We start from the raw sequence: 17,275 nt of genomic DNA on the forward strand, positions 1-17,275 counted from the left end.
CCTGAGTGTACTCAGGGGATTTATCAACTACAAAATTTTTGACGTGTTATCATTTTGAAAATGTGAAAAGAAAATTCATATGAACTATAGGGCAATTAAGTAGTTCGCGGGTACATGTGGGTGCTCTTCTCCAAATAATACCGTGCCACGAAAGGCAGAGGTTCCATTTATATTTTTATTTAGGTGTAGGAAGAATGTGATTGGATGCAATTTGAGAGTTAAACAATACATTTGTGACTTTATTTTTAATGATAAAACATGAGAAAATTGGAGACAAAAAAGAGTTATTTTTTCACAGTACTTCTAACATTTTTTGTCGCCAACTGCTCACATAAAAAATATTTGGTTTCGATAAGCCCAGTCTTCGTAAAACGATAAAAGTAACTGCAGGGACATGGTAATGCTGGTTAAATTATGATTTTCTGCAAGTTACGTATGAAACTAAATCTTCACACGGAGGATGATAGTGCCACGATAGTTGAATTTGTAACGTGAAGGCGGAATAAGATTATCTGCAATTTGAGAGACATGCAAAATGTTGGTAACATAGTTTCGAAGTTGAATAAAAAGAAATATTCCCACATTAATTTTTATGACACCGACTACCAAATTACTTTTTGTGCATGTTGGAAGATTTCAAAATTTTCGCCATGTTTCCTTAAGCGCTCATACCGTTCTTTGTCTTTGAATGCTCAAAAAAAAAAAAAAAAAAAAATTGTAGGCGCCGATTGGCAGAAGCCGGCCCTACAACCAGTCCAGTTGAACTCGGGAGACATAATAATAGCTAAACATTTTTTGCGGCACTCTTAGGATATAAAGGCAGGCGCTGTAGCAATGAGTAGTCTACTTCGTCCTGGGGTTCAAAGGAAAGGTATCGCTATTGTGGACGTTGCTATTACCTTGGTTCAATTTTAATGGTGATTATATTGTTATTATAGAGTTAGTATTTAAAAGAGTTACTTTATTAATCTACATAAAGAGTTTTTACGAATGAATTACTTCCTAAAATAATATTATCACTGCATGTTTCTTTCTATTTATTCGGTTCAATATAATTAAAAACTCGGGCGATTAGAATTTTATTATTTCAAAAATATGGTAATAATTTGTAGGGTCGCCTTATCTAATTCTATAATTTCCAAGGTCGCATTGTGAAGTCTGTGCAGTGCAAACGAAGTGCATTAACCAGCAGCGTCTTTCGCTTATCACAGAGCTTCCTGGTTCCACTGATGGTTGCTCCACAGCTAGCGCGTGCAATAATTTAATAAACATGGACAGTACTAGAAAGGACTTTATTGCTATCACATCGATGACAAATATATATTAAAGTTTTTAGGAATTAGGTGTTAAAAATGTGCAATTCCTTCTTAACAAGCTCTAGATAAACGCACATTGCAGTGAGGTAAAACTTGTGCCCTGGCTCGATTCATTGTTACTAGCTGTTGCGTGGTATATATGTTAGAAAAGTAATATTAAAATTAGTATAAAAATTTACATTGGTTACGTACCTGTTACGCAGCTTAAGTAATGCCTTGGGATTAGGACACCAGAGCCTATAGAAGGAAATTTAGGTGTTTTTTTCGCGATTCGGCCACTCAAAATCATTAAGCGTAACTGCAGCCATTAAAACAGAAAATACACCACTACAAAAGACGTTTCAAAATCTTTTGTTAATATTCTTGTTTATCAAACTATTTTCCATTACTGCGCAGACATATAACACATAATTACGAACTGAAGCAGCATGAAGTTTCAAGTGTTGTGTGGGGCATTGACGGGGCTGTGCCTCGTGCTGGGGGGGCTCGCCCAGGGCCCCACGATCGGGCCTTGCAGCGCCCCCAACACGACTGAGAACTTCAACGACGCCTACATTAGTAAGGTGAGTAGAAAGTCAAGGATCGCTTAGCTCGTACTTCGCACTCAGCTCGCAATTCTCTTTTCACTTAGCTCGTAATTCTCTGTGCAAAAAAAATGAACTCGTTGCAAACTCTTTATTACGAAAATTCGTAGCATCAGATGAACTCAAAAGCTGAAACAAATTCGAATGCAAATGCCGAACATAAACTAGACACATGAAGACTAAGTACAAAACGGAATGAATTTGCGACTCGACAAATATTGCAAAGTCCATTTTGTTTGTAACAAATAAAATAAATATATAAACACAGGCTTAGTTGAAAAACAAAAAAATTCTGTAATCTGCCAATGTTGACTTCATATGAATTGCATTTATATCATTCAGCCGGAACCTAACAATATTGGCTGCATAATTATTACATTAAATGCAGAAAAATACAGAGTACAAATTTGTAATGACCATTTTTATATTCTATAATATTTTTGCTATCTTAAATCAGCGCCAAGCCTGTAGCATTACGCTGCTACAGCGCGGACTGTAATGTGAAGCTACTGTTGCAGCGAGGACTGTTATGTCACGCGACTGTTGCAGCGCGGACTGTAATGTCACGCTACTGTTGCAGCGTGGACTGTAATGTCACGCTGCTGTTGCAGCGCGGACTGTAATGTCACGCTACTGTTGCAGCGCGGACTGTAACGTCACGCTGCTGTTGCAGCGCGGACTGTAATGTCACGCTGCTGCTGCAGCGCGGACTGTAACGTCACTCTGCTGTTGCAGCGCGGACTGTAATGTCACGCTGCTGCTGCAGCGCGGACTGTAACGTCACTCTGCTGCTGCAGCGCGGACTGTAATGTCACTCTGCTGCTGCAGCGCGGACTGTTATGTCACGCTGCTGCTGCAGCGCGGACTGTAATTTCACGCTGCTGTTGCAGCGCGGACTGTAGTGTCACGCTGCTACAGCTCGGCCTGTAGCGTCACGCTGCTATAGCGTAGCACATAGCGCCACGCTGCTATAGTACAGCCTATAGGAGCTCAAGCACTTTTCATTCATGATTGAACATATGATAAATATTGTTCAGTGCATCGTGTGCTCACCTTCGGGCAAATAATATTCAGAAGTCGCCCCAATGGCCGCTTGATTTGACCACGAAATTTTGTAGCAAAGTTTACAGTTGTTCTGCCACAAGTTCTATTCAAGGATGTTTTATAACGAGTGTGATCAGAAATTTCTCTTCATAATCACTTCTTCTCCTACAGCTCCTTGACGAAGATTACCAGATTGTGCTGTCGGATGGTCAACTGTTAACCGAGAAGAAGTTGAGGTTTATACGTGACGGTACATACATCTACAAATACATTGATGGGCAAGTACCTAACTTAAATCAGTTTCAAGTGTATAAACGCTTCTCACTGCCTGTCTTAAATTAGATAACTGTAACCGAACAATAAACCATAATCCTAAAGAACTATGAATGAATGAAACAAAGGCGAGCTTTTAGTTAAAAGCGACCTGGATAAGGCAATGCAATCTTTCCATAATATGCTGAGGACAACTAACTAATAAACTATCTCGCTCGCAGGGCGGGGCGGTCTGCTCAGCACACAGGAGAGTACCGCGCGCAGACTCACGCTGCCTCTGCCCCAGCCACCATAACGCTGCACTCCCTCCCCAGTGGATGTAAATCTCGTCTCATATTCAACAAGTTCTAGCAATTTTTCAATTAGAATATAAAGCTAGCAAGTCGCATATTCAATATGCAACTTTCTAGCAAGTTGCATATTCAACAAGTTCTAGCAAGTAACAATTTTTGGTCATGCTGAGAGAGGATGTTTGAAGTCAAAGAGGTGAGGAGGGCATGGTAGGCGTCCCAATGGCTGTTCAACATTGCGTTCAATGGAGTTAAATGAAGCATTTTGTCCTAATTTGACATGAGAGAAACTGTTTGATTTTTACAAAATTTAGTTTATACTGAACTTGATGTAAATTTTATTTAATTGAATTGATGTAACTACATTTTTATGACATATGTCACGAGAATATTTTTTATGAATGATTTAAATAATGATAATTCGCTATTAAAGTGAAAACTTTAGCACCAAACAACATAAACAATAAAGTAGAAATATATTATTTTATTGCTCATCTGAATATAACAATGTAACGTGACGAAAATAAACACGACGAGAACCTTTGCGGCACTCTGTTTCACAGGAATAATAGCTGGAGTATTAAAAAATATAATTCCTCAGGTGTCTACACCATTTTGATATGCTACTGCATTAGTAAAAGTCTAACAAACTAATACAATTTAGGGAAACCTATTTCTATTTGAAATCTCCACAGCATTCGGCAGTGTATTGGGCACTGTAACGTTCAGTGTTATAAAGGCCGAGCAGGGAGTTCTTGACTTGATCTCGTGCATCAATGAGGGCCTTCTGCACAGAGGTGAGCAGTAACAATCTTGTAACCATGTGGTCATGTTTTGTCTGGAATTTTTATTCTAAATTGAAATTTAAGTTATCAACGGGATATTGAAAATTTAAATACATAACCCGATAACAAATTTTGTCAGCAGCAATATTTGTCATAAATAATAATTTATGTCTTTTCAGAAACAAGTCACGTCCTGATCTCTTCGACGCTGATGAGCTCAGCCAGGACTGCTGGACTTAGTTTGTTCTCAGCAGCAGGAGGCGCTACGAACATACGTCAGGAAGTTGTGTTTGATGTTTTTTTAGAACCGAAACTGGCGATGCAGCGAGTCTGCGGCAAAATAACAATACATTTCTTAATGCAACAATAGCAATTTATGCTCTTGCAGCCTTACCTCTAGTAAAAACAGCCTGCCTGCTTTTTTACCCTGATTTCCAAACTTGCATTACACCTTATAAAAATTTGATAACGAGTCTTATATTTCCGTCTCAGCGTGTGGCACTGTTGTATAACGCAGAGCCTGTGTTTACTAATCCTGTTCCAAGAATTTCATGGGCGCCCTACGCTCCCCAGCAGTCAGCTGTGGGACAAAATTTAGTCCAGCATTTACAACTTAGTCCCTGGCCAGCACCAGAAGTTCCTATTGCTCCATACTCAGCTCAAGGTGTTCCATACTATGCTAAAATTGTTCCATCCTCTCCTCAAACTATTCCATACTCAACTCAAGGTGTTCCATACTCTACTAAAAGTGTTCCATACTCAACTCAAGGTGTTCCATACTCTACTCAAACTATTCCATACTCTACTCAAAGTGTTCCATTCTTTGCTCAAAGTGCTCCATACACTGCTGAAAGTTATCCGTACTCAGCTCACAATGTTCCATATTCTGTTCAAACGCCCCTGAACTTTCCGAATCATGAGTCAAATTATTTTGCGAAAAGCCCACTACTTATTGGCCGTGCAACCCAACCCAACTCATGGCAGTACAACTTCTTCCAGGGATAGTAATATCTGGCTGCCTGGAATAAATTGCAATAGTTAATGATAATAGTTCTACTTTAGAGCAAAGTCTTGCTTTATAAAGTTTTGGCTTTTATTCATGTGATATTTTAGAATTCGATTAATCGATACAAGCACCAAAAGAAAGAGGCGAAATAATTCGCAAAAAATTGTTCTATGAAAGGTAGAAGTGAATCTCGTCTTGAAAAAAATGGAGGAGATGTCGAGGGATGCAAAATTACATTATTTATTAGAACGTTATTTAATGTAATGACTTGTTACCGATCTTTATTAGGTAGTTATTCAACCCGTATAAAAATGAAGTTCTAATATTCGAAAATAAAACAAAAATTACAACAATGTGGAAAAAATAATTAGACTATGTTAACATTAAGCCGAGACATATGTCATTAAAAAGTCGGAGACATTTTTGTGAGACACATTCTATTGATAGTGGCTTTCTATTTTATATAGGAATAAGTGGTGTTTCGTGAGTAGGTTTGAAATAGAGGATGATATGTTCTGGTTTTAGTAGCAATGGGCTTCGGTGGCGTTCGATATGCCAGTGTTGTACCCAGTGGTCTGGGCGTTGTCTCAATTATTTTATGGTGCAGGGTCTGATTATGTGGGTATTGTGTGTTGTGATAGTGATAGTTTGTAGGGGGGCCCGATTCTCTGTATAAGATCTGCAAGTATAAATATTTATCTACATGGGTTTGCCGAAATAGTGGCTATATTATGGGTATGCGGTTGGAAGAGTTATGGGCCCATGTTCACTTGTTAAATATGAGCAATTGTATTGTTAAAGGATGTCACTTCGGGCCTGATTACGGTTTGTTTTACTTGATGATTCTGATTGAGCGTGCATTAAATAAATTTTCAATATGCGTCAAACTGAGGCTTACAAAGCATATCCTGTTTTATCGCAAGTGCTATTTTGTTTATGTGTGCTGCTTTCTTTCATGCATATAATTTTTAGGGCAGACAATATTATTTGCACAGTAAAATCCGATAGATCAAAATACGTATAAAATATGGTTCTCGTAAAGTCATTACGCGCCTCAAGATGTTAGCTTGAACGAAGTAGGAGCAAAATAGTTTTTCTACTCCCTACTGGTCCAGTAAAAAATTTTCGATAGGTATATCAGAGGGCAATGAAAATATGAATTTGCCAAAGACAGCATTTGTTCAATAATTAGTAGCTATACAAATTCTAGCACAGACTAGTAACTACTAGTAGTTCATTTTAATGCATTTACTAAAAAATTTTTTATGCTCTTCCCATGGATATTTTGCAGGGTAATGCATAGGGCATTAGGGCAAGACATAGCTTTTTAAGTATGTTTAGGAACTGTTGAGCATAGGTATGAAAAAAGATGCCAATATCAATCAGTAATTTATTGATTTGCCTTTGAAGATTTCGTGCACATTACGTAGGTGAACTTTAAATACAGCCTCAACGCGAAGGTTGATACCACTGCTTCTTTTGGTAGTTATGTAGGAGAAGAATTTGATAAGCTGCAATTTGAGGGTCAAGGAACACTCGAAAGGAAATTCTGCAGTTTTTGTAACATGCTTATACCAGTTTTTAATCCAACTGCTTCATCAAGAAGTTGTTGGGGTTGGTTATCACAAGCCAGCCACACAACCAGTCCATTTGAACTTGGGGAAAAAAGACCACAGGCTATAAGCTTTTTGTTGCGCTCTGAAGATATTAAGGAAGTAGCATCATGGAAGAAAGCTACATGGTTCGGTGGCTGAAAATATAACTAGCGGGATAATGGACGCTGCTGTTACATTTATAATTGTAATTTTTAATGCATTCAGTACCCAACTAATACTTGCAAACCAATTTCATCACAAAATAAAATAATCATTATCGTTTATTTCATTTCGGACTGATTTAAGTACCAATGTATGCAACGATTAGCGTCGCTTAGTGTAGAGAAATCAAAATAGTACTACATAATTCTCTACATAATTCATATGTAGTCCATAGTACTACATATAATTCTCTAATTACGTACTACAGCATAATTCTCTTATTTAAAAGAATAGTGATCCGTCAGGTCACTACGCAATTTATTATAAAATAGAATCAAATTTAATTTATTTACATTGATAATCCGTGTAGTAATCAATTTTCATTGCGCGGACTTCATAGGAGACTGCATATCAATTATGATTAAAAAAAGCATGAACAATTTTTTTCGTATCCCAGCTCTTTACACATCGCACACTTCAGTCATTTAATACAGGAATGCGAAGCGGGGCGCTCACAAAAAGTTACATGGGAACTCAAATTGATTTAGATATCAGTATGTCATGTCTGGATGTTAAGTTTCGAAATTTGGAATGGTTTTCATAATTTGGTCTGAACAGATTTAAAAACCCATGCGAGCACGCGGACGACAAATGTAAAATGGCGATATTAGACGCCGGTTTTCAAGTGGTAAAACATTTGAAATATACTGAATACGGATGAAGACGTCTATATATGTTTTCTAAGATAAATATTCGACTGATTTTTTTGTAGGTTTATGCAGGAAAATATCACATTAATATGAAAAGAAGCTGCACGAAGAGACAAGTGTTGATGTCGCTGTTTGCTCAAATCGCAAGTTTGCTCAAATTTAAAAGCAAAGAAAACTTCACAAAAAATTTATATCTTATAGAAAACGTTTCGGAGTCCAGCTACATTGTCAGTTAGTAGAATGGCAAGTGTTGTGTTGACGGGGCATTGGCGGGGCAGTGCCTTGTGCTGGGGGGGATAGCACGGATGGACTGTTGACGAAATCAATGAAAAGTCAATTTCGTGTTAAAATTAAATATAAAAGTATTTGACCTTATCGATAGACTGGTATATAGGATAACTTTGAAGGCGGAAAATGGCTGAACAGATCTCAGATTGTTCAACACACAGTGCGCACGTTACAACGAAAATAAAGTTAAAAGAATCGGTAAAAAACGGTTCGTTGACCAGGCCGCATAAACTCTATGGTCTACCCTAAAAAGTTGAGAGACCACGTACTGTGCGCTATTGCCATGGTGCGCGCTATTAAATTGGGCTCACGGGCACCGAGTGTGTTCGAGTATGGTACACCGAGACAGGACATTTTTCAATTTATTTTACAACTACCAAAGTCCAAAAGCCCTATACTACAGATTGCCAGTTATATAAGCCATTTCTTAACTGATTGACAACTTACTTGCATCAACTTCCAAGTATTTCTACCATCTTGCTATAAACCTGATTCTCTATCCCTCATTGGTTTGTATATGAATATCGTTAAGCGCGAATTTCGTTTTGTTCATTTTTTGATCTATTAAATCCATTTATTTAATCTGTTGGGAAGTTAGACTTAGTTTAAGGCTTACAATTTCAAATTAATTCTAATTAATATTTTCATATTGTAAATTTACTCATAACTTATTCCAATTCAAATCAATCAATTAAATTTTTAGTAGTCTCTGCTCACGAAGAGCGTTACTGTATTACGTTACCTGCAAAGATCACTCACTCTTCAAACTTTAGCCTTAAGTCTTTATCTCAGATTTATAAAGCATCAAAACCTTTTACTCTTCTGCCTATTTTTCCCGTCCAACTACCTCCCTTTACACTGATTTCAGCTATTTTCCTCCGATTAGTCTTCCTTCATAAAGTGATCACCACACTGGGCTTCTAAACCTCAAGGCCTATACTTTCAAACAAAGTTTCAAGAGATCGTATGTTCATGAACCAATCATTGACGAACTTTTAAGCAAAATCTACCAATTCCTGGACAATGAAAATTGAGCGTAAGTACTTACGTTCCCTTATCGATTTTTGAAAGTATGGCCCCAGGTTCGTAGTGTTTTCAGTGCAAAAGTGATATTTTGATCTTTCATTTTAACCGTAATGTGTTTACCAGGGCATTTTTGCAAGATGAATAATTAAAATTTATTTCTTCACTGTTTACATTAATCAGATCCTGAGACTAGCCGGCCTAAATTTATTTCCTACTTCACCCATTCGTCAACGTGTTCTTCCAACCCGTCACCTTCAATTTCTTGTTTACGCATTCTGCATTTTAGGATTTGGCTCGTAAAGGCTGAACTTTGTCCACATTACGTGGAAGCAAATCAACTTCAAATTAAAAGCAAAACCTTGTTAAATAAATTAAAATAAAAGTTTCCTTGATTTTTTCTTTAGCCTACCACCCTATCGATTGTGTGAATACCTCACATTTTTGTAGACTTTTGTTGTATATATCGTTCGCTTAGTGCGTGTGTGTCGTATGCAAATTAGTTACAGTCAATTTCAATCTACTCACTTGATTTTATCTCGATAGCGGCTAACAAATTGCTTGGTTGAAGGAAATATTTAGTAGAATTTTTAGTTAAAAATTGTTTTCAGAGAATTTATACTCATTTTAAGTTCTTAATTCGTTCATGCGTGTCATGAAGTATTTAACTTATCTTGTTAACACCATGTCCAAAACTAATTCATAAGCAATTACTTTTACCATTATTAGTTTGTTTTTTAGAAATCAATTTGAATAAGACAAGAACGAGAAATGGCGTATTCAAACCCTATTAAAACCCTAAACGAATATAATGTACAGCATATAAAACAAACTTAATATTTGGGTAGGCTTTGGGATAACTCTAAAGGAGGAAAATGGTCAGATCATGGTTGCTTTCGTTGTGCGTATGTTACGTCGAAAATAGAGTTGAAGTTATCTGCGAAAAATGAAGTCGTTGACAGAGCTGCAAGCACTCTACAGTCTATCATACTATGAATGATTTGTTCCCTCTAAAAACTAGTAGGAATAAATGAAATCGAAATAAATATTTCGGAAAATGAATCGATGAGTGGGCCTTTCAAGAGAGTTAGTAAGCCATTAGCTATCTGAAGTTCTCCTCCGCTATTCTCACAATTGCCGTGCATAAATATTGCCGAACATTTATGAGTTGCTTTGAATTTTTTGGGTATGTCAATTAGGTCATGCTAGCCTAAAAATCGGTGCAAAAAAATAAAAAAAGCAATGAACAGGTTTAGGAACTTTTTGCTGCACTCAGACGATATAAAAGCAGAAGCAGCAACAGAAAAAAAACTACTTCGTTCAGAGGGCTGACGAGGAACATACGTACGAGTGAAAATGTACATGGCCGTTGAATTTCCAGTGAATTGAACTTCTGAAGTGTTTTTCAATGCAGTTGGCTGATTTTCATAAGATAATTATAGAGAATATTGTGAAATTATGTACATTGAAAATTGTTTGAACTTTCTTAATTCGTCAGTATTCAGATTATTATGAGTACATAGAAAGCGATAAATTGAATGTCATATTTGCATAAAAAATGTTGAATTTTTATTGAGTAATGAATTTTCCAGAACGATTTGCATTTAAAATAAGAATGCTAGCGGTCAGAGTTTTAAATACACGGTTATGAGAATTTAATTCAAGTATTCAATGATGTTTAGAGTGAATTTAAATTCAAATTTATCGAAGACGCTCATATTGGGAAGATGGCAGCGTAAATGCAAAGCGATGAAACGAGTAGAAACATTCACTATTTTCCAGAATGCTGACTCAACTGCCGGCTGCGCCTAAATTCTATGCCGAAATAATTCGCGAGTTATCAATATACTAATTTCTTCATATGATAGAACATCATAATTTTATCGACAGATCATGAATATTGATCCACGAAAAGAAATAAGTTACTAGCATTATGAAGAGACCGAAATTGTCTTGCGCATTGACGGGGCTGTGCTTCGTGCTGGGGGGGCTCGCCCAGGGCCCCATGATCGGGCCCTGCAGCGCCCCCAACACGACTGAGAACTTCAACGACGCCTACATTAGTAATTAAGGTGAGTGAAATATTGTGGTTTTAATGGCTGTGAGATATGATTTTTCTTCTTAAATCTTGTACTCAATTCCGAAGTGATACTATTTGCCTTTTGGACATGAAAATAAGGCACAATTATTAAAACTATTTCAGCATAGTCTGGAATTAAAGTACTGTTTTATTAAATGCCAGAAATTATTAGCACCTTTGGATTGAATCAGGTAAAAAGAATTTGAATGAATTAAGATGCAGTTCGTCTACCTGAGTTCACTCAAGCTTCCGTAAACACTCGAGCTGAGTATAATCGTCATTAAAACTCACGAAAGCAGTTACGTATATCATCTCCCATTCATTTATGATTCTCAAATTTCCTACAATGTTTGTTATACTGAACTTGAACTCCTACCTAATGTCTTGATTTCATTGAAAAATGTTGCTACATAGGAACCAGAAAACGTTCGCTCTGTTGCTAAATGTTTTTATACAAGATCGGTATAGAGGGTTTATGATGAAAAGCTGTAACTGATTATTATTTATCGATTTATAGGCCAGACTGATAAAAAACGATATATACGAAATGTTTCTTTTGAATCTTCAAGTTTTCTGTTCAAATAAAACTCATGAACTATGTTTTGAAGAACATTATTATGAGTTACTAATTTTGTTTACACTTATTCTTCACAGCTCATTGACGGAGAGCACATCGTAGTGCAGTCGGCAGTCGAGCAATCATTTGACAAACTATTATAGCTTGTTTCCAACCTCACTTACATTTATAAATGCATTGATCGGTAAGCAATATGTAATATGACATTCATGGAATATAAATTTCATACTATTGAAAACACGTCACTTATTATTAAAACTTACAAAATATCACACAATGATAAACTCTGGCTTCTTGATGAAACCACTGAATTGCTGTCGAGAGCATTTGAGACAAGCACCTAGGAAAATTCATAACAAATTTGGTTCACTAAATATTCTAAAGAATGAACAATATAACTGGCAGGGCGGGGCGGTCTGCTCAGCACACAGGAGAGTACCGCGCAGGCTCACGCTGTCTCTGCCCCAGCCACCTTAACGCTGCACTCCCTCCCCGATGGAGGTGAGACATGGATAATTGCTTTACTTTTCTTTGAACGAGTCTTCTTTTTTACAACACTCCTATTTAATTTCAATTCTTGTTGTTCGTTAGCTTGTTTGTCTGCTACAAATCTTATAAGCGATATTTACCACACTTCTACTTTTCCAATCGGTCTGAAATTTTGCACACTTGCTTAAAATCGGACACAATGCATGAATCAAAGGACAGAATGAATAACTTTAAAATTTATTTTTTTTTTATAAATAAATAAATGGAAATTTTTTAATATATAGAAATAAAATAATAAATTCATTGTACATGTGGAGCATCGGAGACACTGGCCTCTTTAGAAGTGTCTTTATAAAGTAATTTTTAAACGTATATTATTTTACTTTTATTCGTTCTATATTTTTTGACATCAGGCGTTATCAATGGAACAAATCATTCAATCAATCAGGTAGGTAACGATTGCCGAGACGGAAAAATGAGGCGCCTTCAAAGATTCTCTTGTACTTTATCACGGTCACTCACCGTAAACGAGGGCTAGAGCGAAACATTGCGAAGTTATGTGGGGGAAATACCATGACACATACTAAGCCGAGCAAAATTTTTTTGCCAAAGGCGGGACACGTGAGAACGTTTGATTTCACCATCTATTCATTTACTTCTGGCACTCAAAATAAACTAATCACTGAGATTTATCAAATCTCTAATTCGCTGATCAGCTTCACAGTACAGACGATGAGTTGCAGGGCGATCCCATCGCGGCCGTTCTGTTGGCAGGTGTAGTTAGTTGGCTGGTATTTCGTTGGTTGTTTGGTTGTTAGTTAGTATTTCGACGTTCGCAATAATCGTAATGTTATTAATTGATATATGTTGAGTTGGCTCCCGTTTCATAAAGTTGTCTCCCGGGTCGTTGCGGTAAAGCTGCTGAATGTGCTGATGTTGGAAAAAACGGTCCTCCCGATGTATAACTTCTGGTTCATGAAGTTTCAGGCACCTTCATAACCGACGTACGTCTCTTCGTCTCTCGTGTTTTCTCAGGTCTGAGTTTCATGTTTTTTTTGGACGCACTATTAACAGAATCGCGGAGCACACGTAGTTTGTTTTTGTTGATTGTTGTTGGTCTTACGTTTTAGTCACAATCCTATCAATAAAGTCGCTTCCGTTACTTCTCGAAGATGCCAGCGCATGGCCGTGGTCGTAACCAATGCCAGATTGTGCTTTCGTGACAAAATACCTCTGAAAGCATTAATTGTGCCTATTTTGGATCCATAAATGCACTAAACCGCGCAAGGATTGGCCCATGCTCCTCATTTCCTTAGACATCGGTTACTTCTGCAGTATCTGTGCAATGTACCTCGCGAAAATTTCTTCAGGGTTCGGCGCAACAAACTATAGCTACAATTGCGCTGCACACTACCGCCCTACACGCAATAATGTTGCTGGCCCCTTATTCTTTACAGCCTCTTGACACCAGCATTCTTGCTTTTATTAAAGTTAAATCTTGAGTAATTTATTTATGTACCTTCAAACCTTTCTGTATTCTACACTTATTACAGACACACCAGCTTTTTTCTTCTTTTTTTTCTGCTAATGCTTCGAAATATTTTCTTCAACCGAATCGATGGGAGATATATTTTAGATGGAACAGTTAAAATAAATGCTTGTGATGACGTTCATATTATTAATTTGCTATTATTTCAGATGGCATTGTGAAAATATCAAACGTGTTAAGTTTTTCAAGATTCTCGTTCTCGGTAGTTTATTACTTTTTCTGTTTACTAGAAATTATATTAATTTGAGAGACCAAAAAATATTTCTATTGCCCAAAATCTGAAATAACTGGTTATCTAAGCGATCCAATAATAATCTGAAATGACTTATTTGTATCGTTCATCTTCATAGCATTTGGAGGCGGGTCCGGCGCTGTAACGTTCAGTGTTATAAAGGCCGAGCGTGGAGTTCTTGAATTGATCTCCTGCATCAGTGAGGGCCTTCTGCACAGAGGTGAGTTGCAAATTATTATTACAAGCTAAAGATTTCTGAAGAATTATTGTATTCATTTGGAATTTGAGGCTAAACAGTGTGTTATGAAAATAACTGTCAAATATATTTTATATGTTTTGCAATATATATATAACAGCAGCATACCTTTTCAAAGTTTCAACATTTTATTTTACAGAGCATCGGCAAGTTCTGATCTCCACGACGTTGCTCCGCTCAATGATGACCGCTGGTCTCAGTTTGCACTCAGCGGCCGGGGATCCACTGAACCTGAATGTGGGGCTCCGTGAGGTTTTACGATCAGGTAGTGGGGCTACAGCGAGTCCACGACAATGTATTTTACTACGTTTTTCTTAGCTCGCTTTCGTGTCTGTCTGTCTGTGATGATCAAATCTTGCAATCGATATTTCACCAACTTTCCCACTAGCTAGCGTTTTGAAACTTTTAGGGAAGCTCAGCTCCCGATAACAATACAGTTATCAATAATTTGTTGCACGTTTCCAGGCGTATATACTATATATAGTTTATATATAGTAAGACGTGCGGCCGCTCACGTTATAGACGAGCAGTCGCTGACGTTGCGTATCATCGATACGTACGTCAAGTTAAGTAAATTGGCTCGCAACAACGTTTTTCATGTGTAACAACGGACTAAAAAGTAGAAAATAAAATACATAAAAATAACTTTTTTAAAAAACTACGTTTTTTTCTTGTGGACTAGAAGTAGAATATAAAGTATGGCCCGCCCCAAAAAACGTGTGTCGGGCTGTACGTTCACCATCAAATTTCCAAAATTCGTGTGTTGTGTGCTTTTCGCTTTAATCATAAATCTGCCCGACACACGTTTTTTGGGGCGGGCCATAATTTATATTCTACTTCTAGTCCACAAGAAAAAAACGTAGTTTTTTAAAAAAGTTATTTTTATGTATTTTATTTGAAGCAATATTTCAACTACCAATGTTAATATTGTACGTGGGCGCATTTTGCCTGGTCACTATCATTAATGGAGGAAACATTTATTTCTCCTATCCCAATGATTGTTTTACGGCTCTAAAAAAATACCAAGTCGATTATCTTCCCACCATCGCCACCGTCATTGTTGTACTACACAGACCCTGAATTTATTCATTCAGTTCCTATTTTATCTTTACCGTGTGAACGATGAACATCGTTCACTAATATTCATTGCTCGGTTGATGCGATCATTTATTCTCATGTGCATTTATGTCCTTTTGGCGAAATTATTTTGTTGCGTCTGGCGAAGCTGCCCCAGTGACACTAGAGTCAGACCTTAATGCAGTGGGAGCTACGTAGTGCGTGGTCACGTCTGTGTGACTGTGAGTTGAGAGGTCAGTCGAGTCCCGCCAGCCCTACAGTGAGGTTTTAGCCTTAACTAACCTCGCTTCGTTGCTCCACTAGCGATCTTGTGCCCCAACGCTAGTTGTTGTGGCTGTGTTCTAAAAGTTTCGTCTAGTAGTGTGATGTCTCTCGTGCTTGTTGTACTATTTTATTCAACGTGTTGCTTTTAAGCGTTCTTTACTGAAATAAAAGTCAAGTTTTATTCGTGTTAACCGAAGATTTAATTAACGGAATCCCAGAGCAATTGAACTTTTAGCAAAGTCGTCGTATTTTAACAAGATAGTTGCCTGCGTTTGGCAGAGAGGCTCGAGACATTCTGACAAGATAAAAGGTTGCGGCGAACGTCCGGTGACAACCGCATTACCCTGTACAGCAGCCCGGTATAGGGCATACTTCAATGCATCATTTTCAACTTAGCCCTTCACGCGCTCCAGAAGTTGTAAGTGTTCTATACTCTGATCGACGTCTTATGTACTCTGGAAATGATGCCAAAAATGCGCTCGCTAAAAGTCCAATAACTACAGGAAACCCATTTATGGGGCAATGCAACTTTTCTTTCATACATGAGTAAGAAAATCATTAACATATGAAAAAGATAAATTTTGAGTTTTGGGGGTAATGGTTTCCCTTTACGAGAGTTTTAGCTTATTAATTAGATAGTTTAGAGTTCAGGGAATTCCAATTGATTGTTTTCGTGACAGCAAATTGCGTCATTCTCTATTGCCCTTGAATTCAGTTAATTTATGAACACTAAATAGCATTGATTTTTTAAAGAAAATTGACCACTTAACATAAGAATAATTTTTTAAATCCATTGATTACAGTACAAAAGATTCAATTCCTTTGCACTGGCCTTAAACATCTGATCGAATTAACGACAGTTATTCTACTGCTTTATGAATAATAACTTGTTTCAAATTCGGTAGGTAGTGCAAAATTTAATTAAGGTCGTTCAAGTTGACTCTCAACGGCTCGACCTGTTGTCCTCGTAAAAACCTTTCATAAAAGTTTGGTTGCAGACTTATTAATAGGGCATTTATCCTGCTGGTGTCCGCAGGCAAATTTAACGATAAGTGACTGAATTAAAAAAAGTTATTTCACTCCACTTTACTCCACAGTCCATCTGTTGGAGCATGGCATGTTGAGTGAGCTATTGCCTTGATAGATTATGGTATGTGATAAGCAAGTGATACATGAAGGAAAAAACTCATCATCGTATTATATATAGGATTCATATCCGCTGATCAATCGCAATAGTCAACAGATCACTTCCAGGCATTTATGTTGAATTTCAATTGTTCCTTCCAACTGAATATTCAGTTTGATCGCTTGGCAATACCAAAACAGGGCGTTGGATTTCTATTTGTAAGAATAAAATACACTAAACAACATAACAATTCGAAAATTAATTCTTCAAAAGTTGTTTTTGAGATGAGGATTGAGAGTGTATTGTAAAGAATAACATAGCTGCTGGGGTTTCAATTTTTTTAGTATAGGGTAGTCTTTTCAATTGCTTTACATTCCATTACATTCATATGATAATTTAGTTTATAATAAGTTGGAATCGGTTATTATAGTTGCATGTTGGAGATTTTTTCTCTCAAAATTTGTGTCATAACCAGAATTTAAAATTATTTAGTTGTATACAAATAGTATATTTTATCGGATATAGCAAACTCTTATTTTGAGTTTGTTC

At 37.0% G+C, this 17,275-nt stretch overlaps 2 protein-coding genes across 2 annotated transcripts; both read left to right on the plus strand.

The window, feature by feature from the left end:
* Positions 1–858: 858 nt before the first annotated feature.
* On the plus strand, positions 859–3,792 carry LOC108678364. Its single transcript, XM_018166769.1, has 4 exons — positions 859–917; positions 1,713–1,879; positions 3,116–3,222; positions 3,439–3,792. Exons 2-4 carry the CDS (start codon positions 1,745–1,747, stop codon positions 3,566–3,568), a joined length of 372 nt encoding a protein of 123 aa, XP_018022258.1. The 5' UTR covers positions 859–917; positions 1,713–1,744; the 3' UTR covers positions 3,569–3,792.
* Positions 3,793–11,009: 7,217 nt separating this feature from the next.
* LOC125177621 lies at positions 11,010–14,577 on the plus strand. Its single transcript, XM_047879705.1, has 4 exons — positions 11,010–11,139; positions 12,139–12,234; positions 14,122–14,223; positions 14,399–14,577. Exons 1-4 carry the CDS (start codon positions 11,010–11,012, stop codon positions 14,575–14,577), a joined length of 507 nt encoding a protein of 168 aa, XP_047735661.1.
* The last annotated feature ends 2,698 nt before the right edge of the window (positions 14,578–17,275 follow it).

This window comes from Hyalella azteca, unplaced genomic scaffold (assembly GCF_000764305.2).
Source record: "Hyalella azteca isolate HAZT.00-mixed unplaced genomic scaffold, Hazt_2.0.2 contig3633, whole genome shotgun sequence".
Taxonomy (NCBI): Eukaryota; Metazoa; Arthropoda; class Malacostraca; order Amphipoda; family Hyalellidae; genus Hyalella; species Hyalella azteca.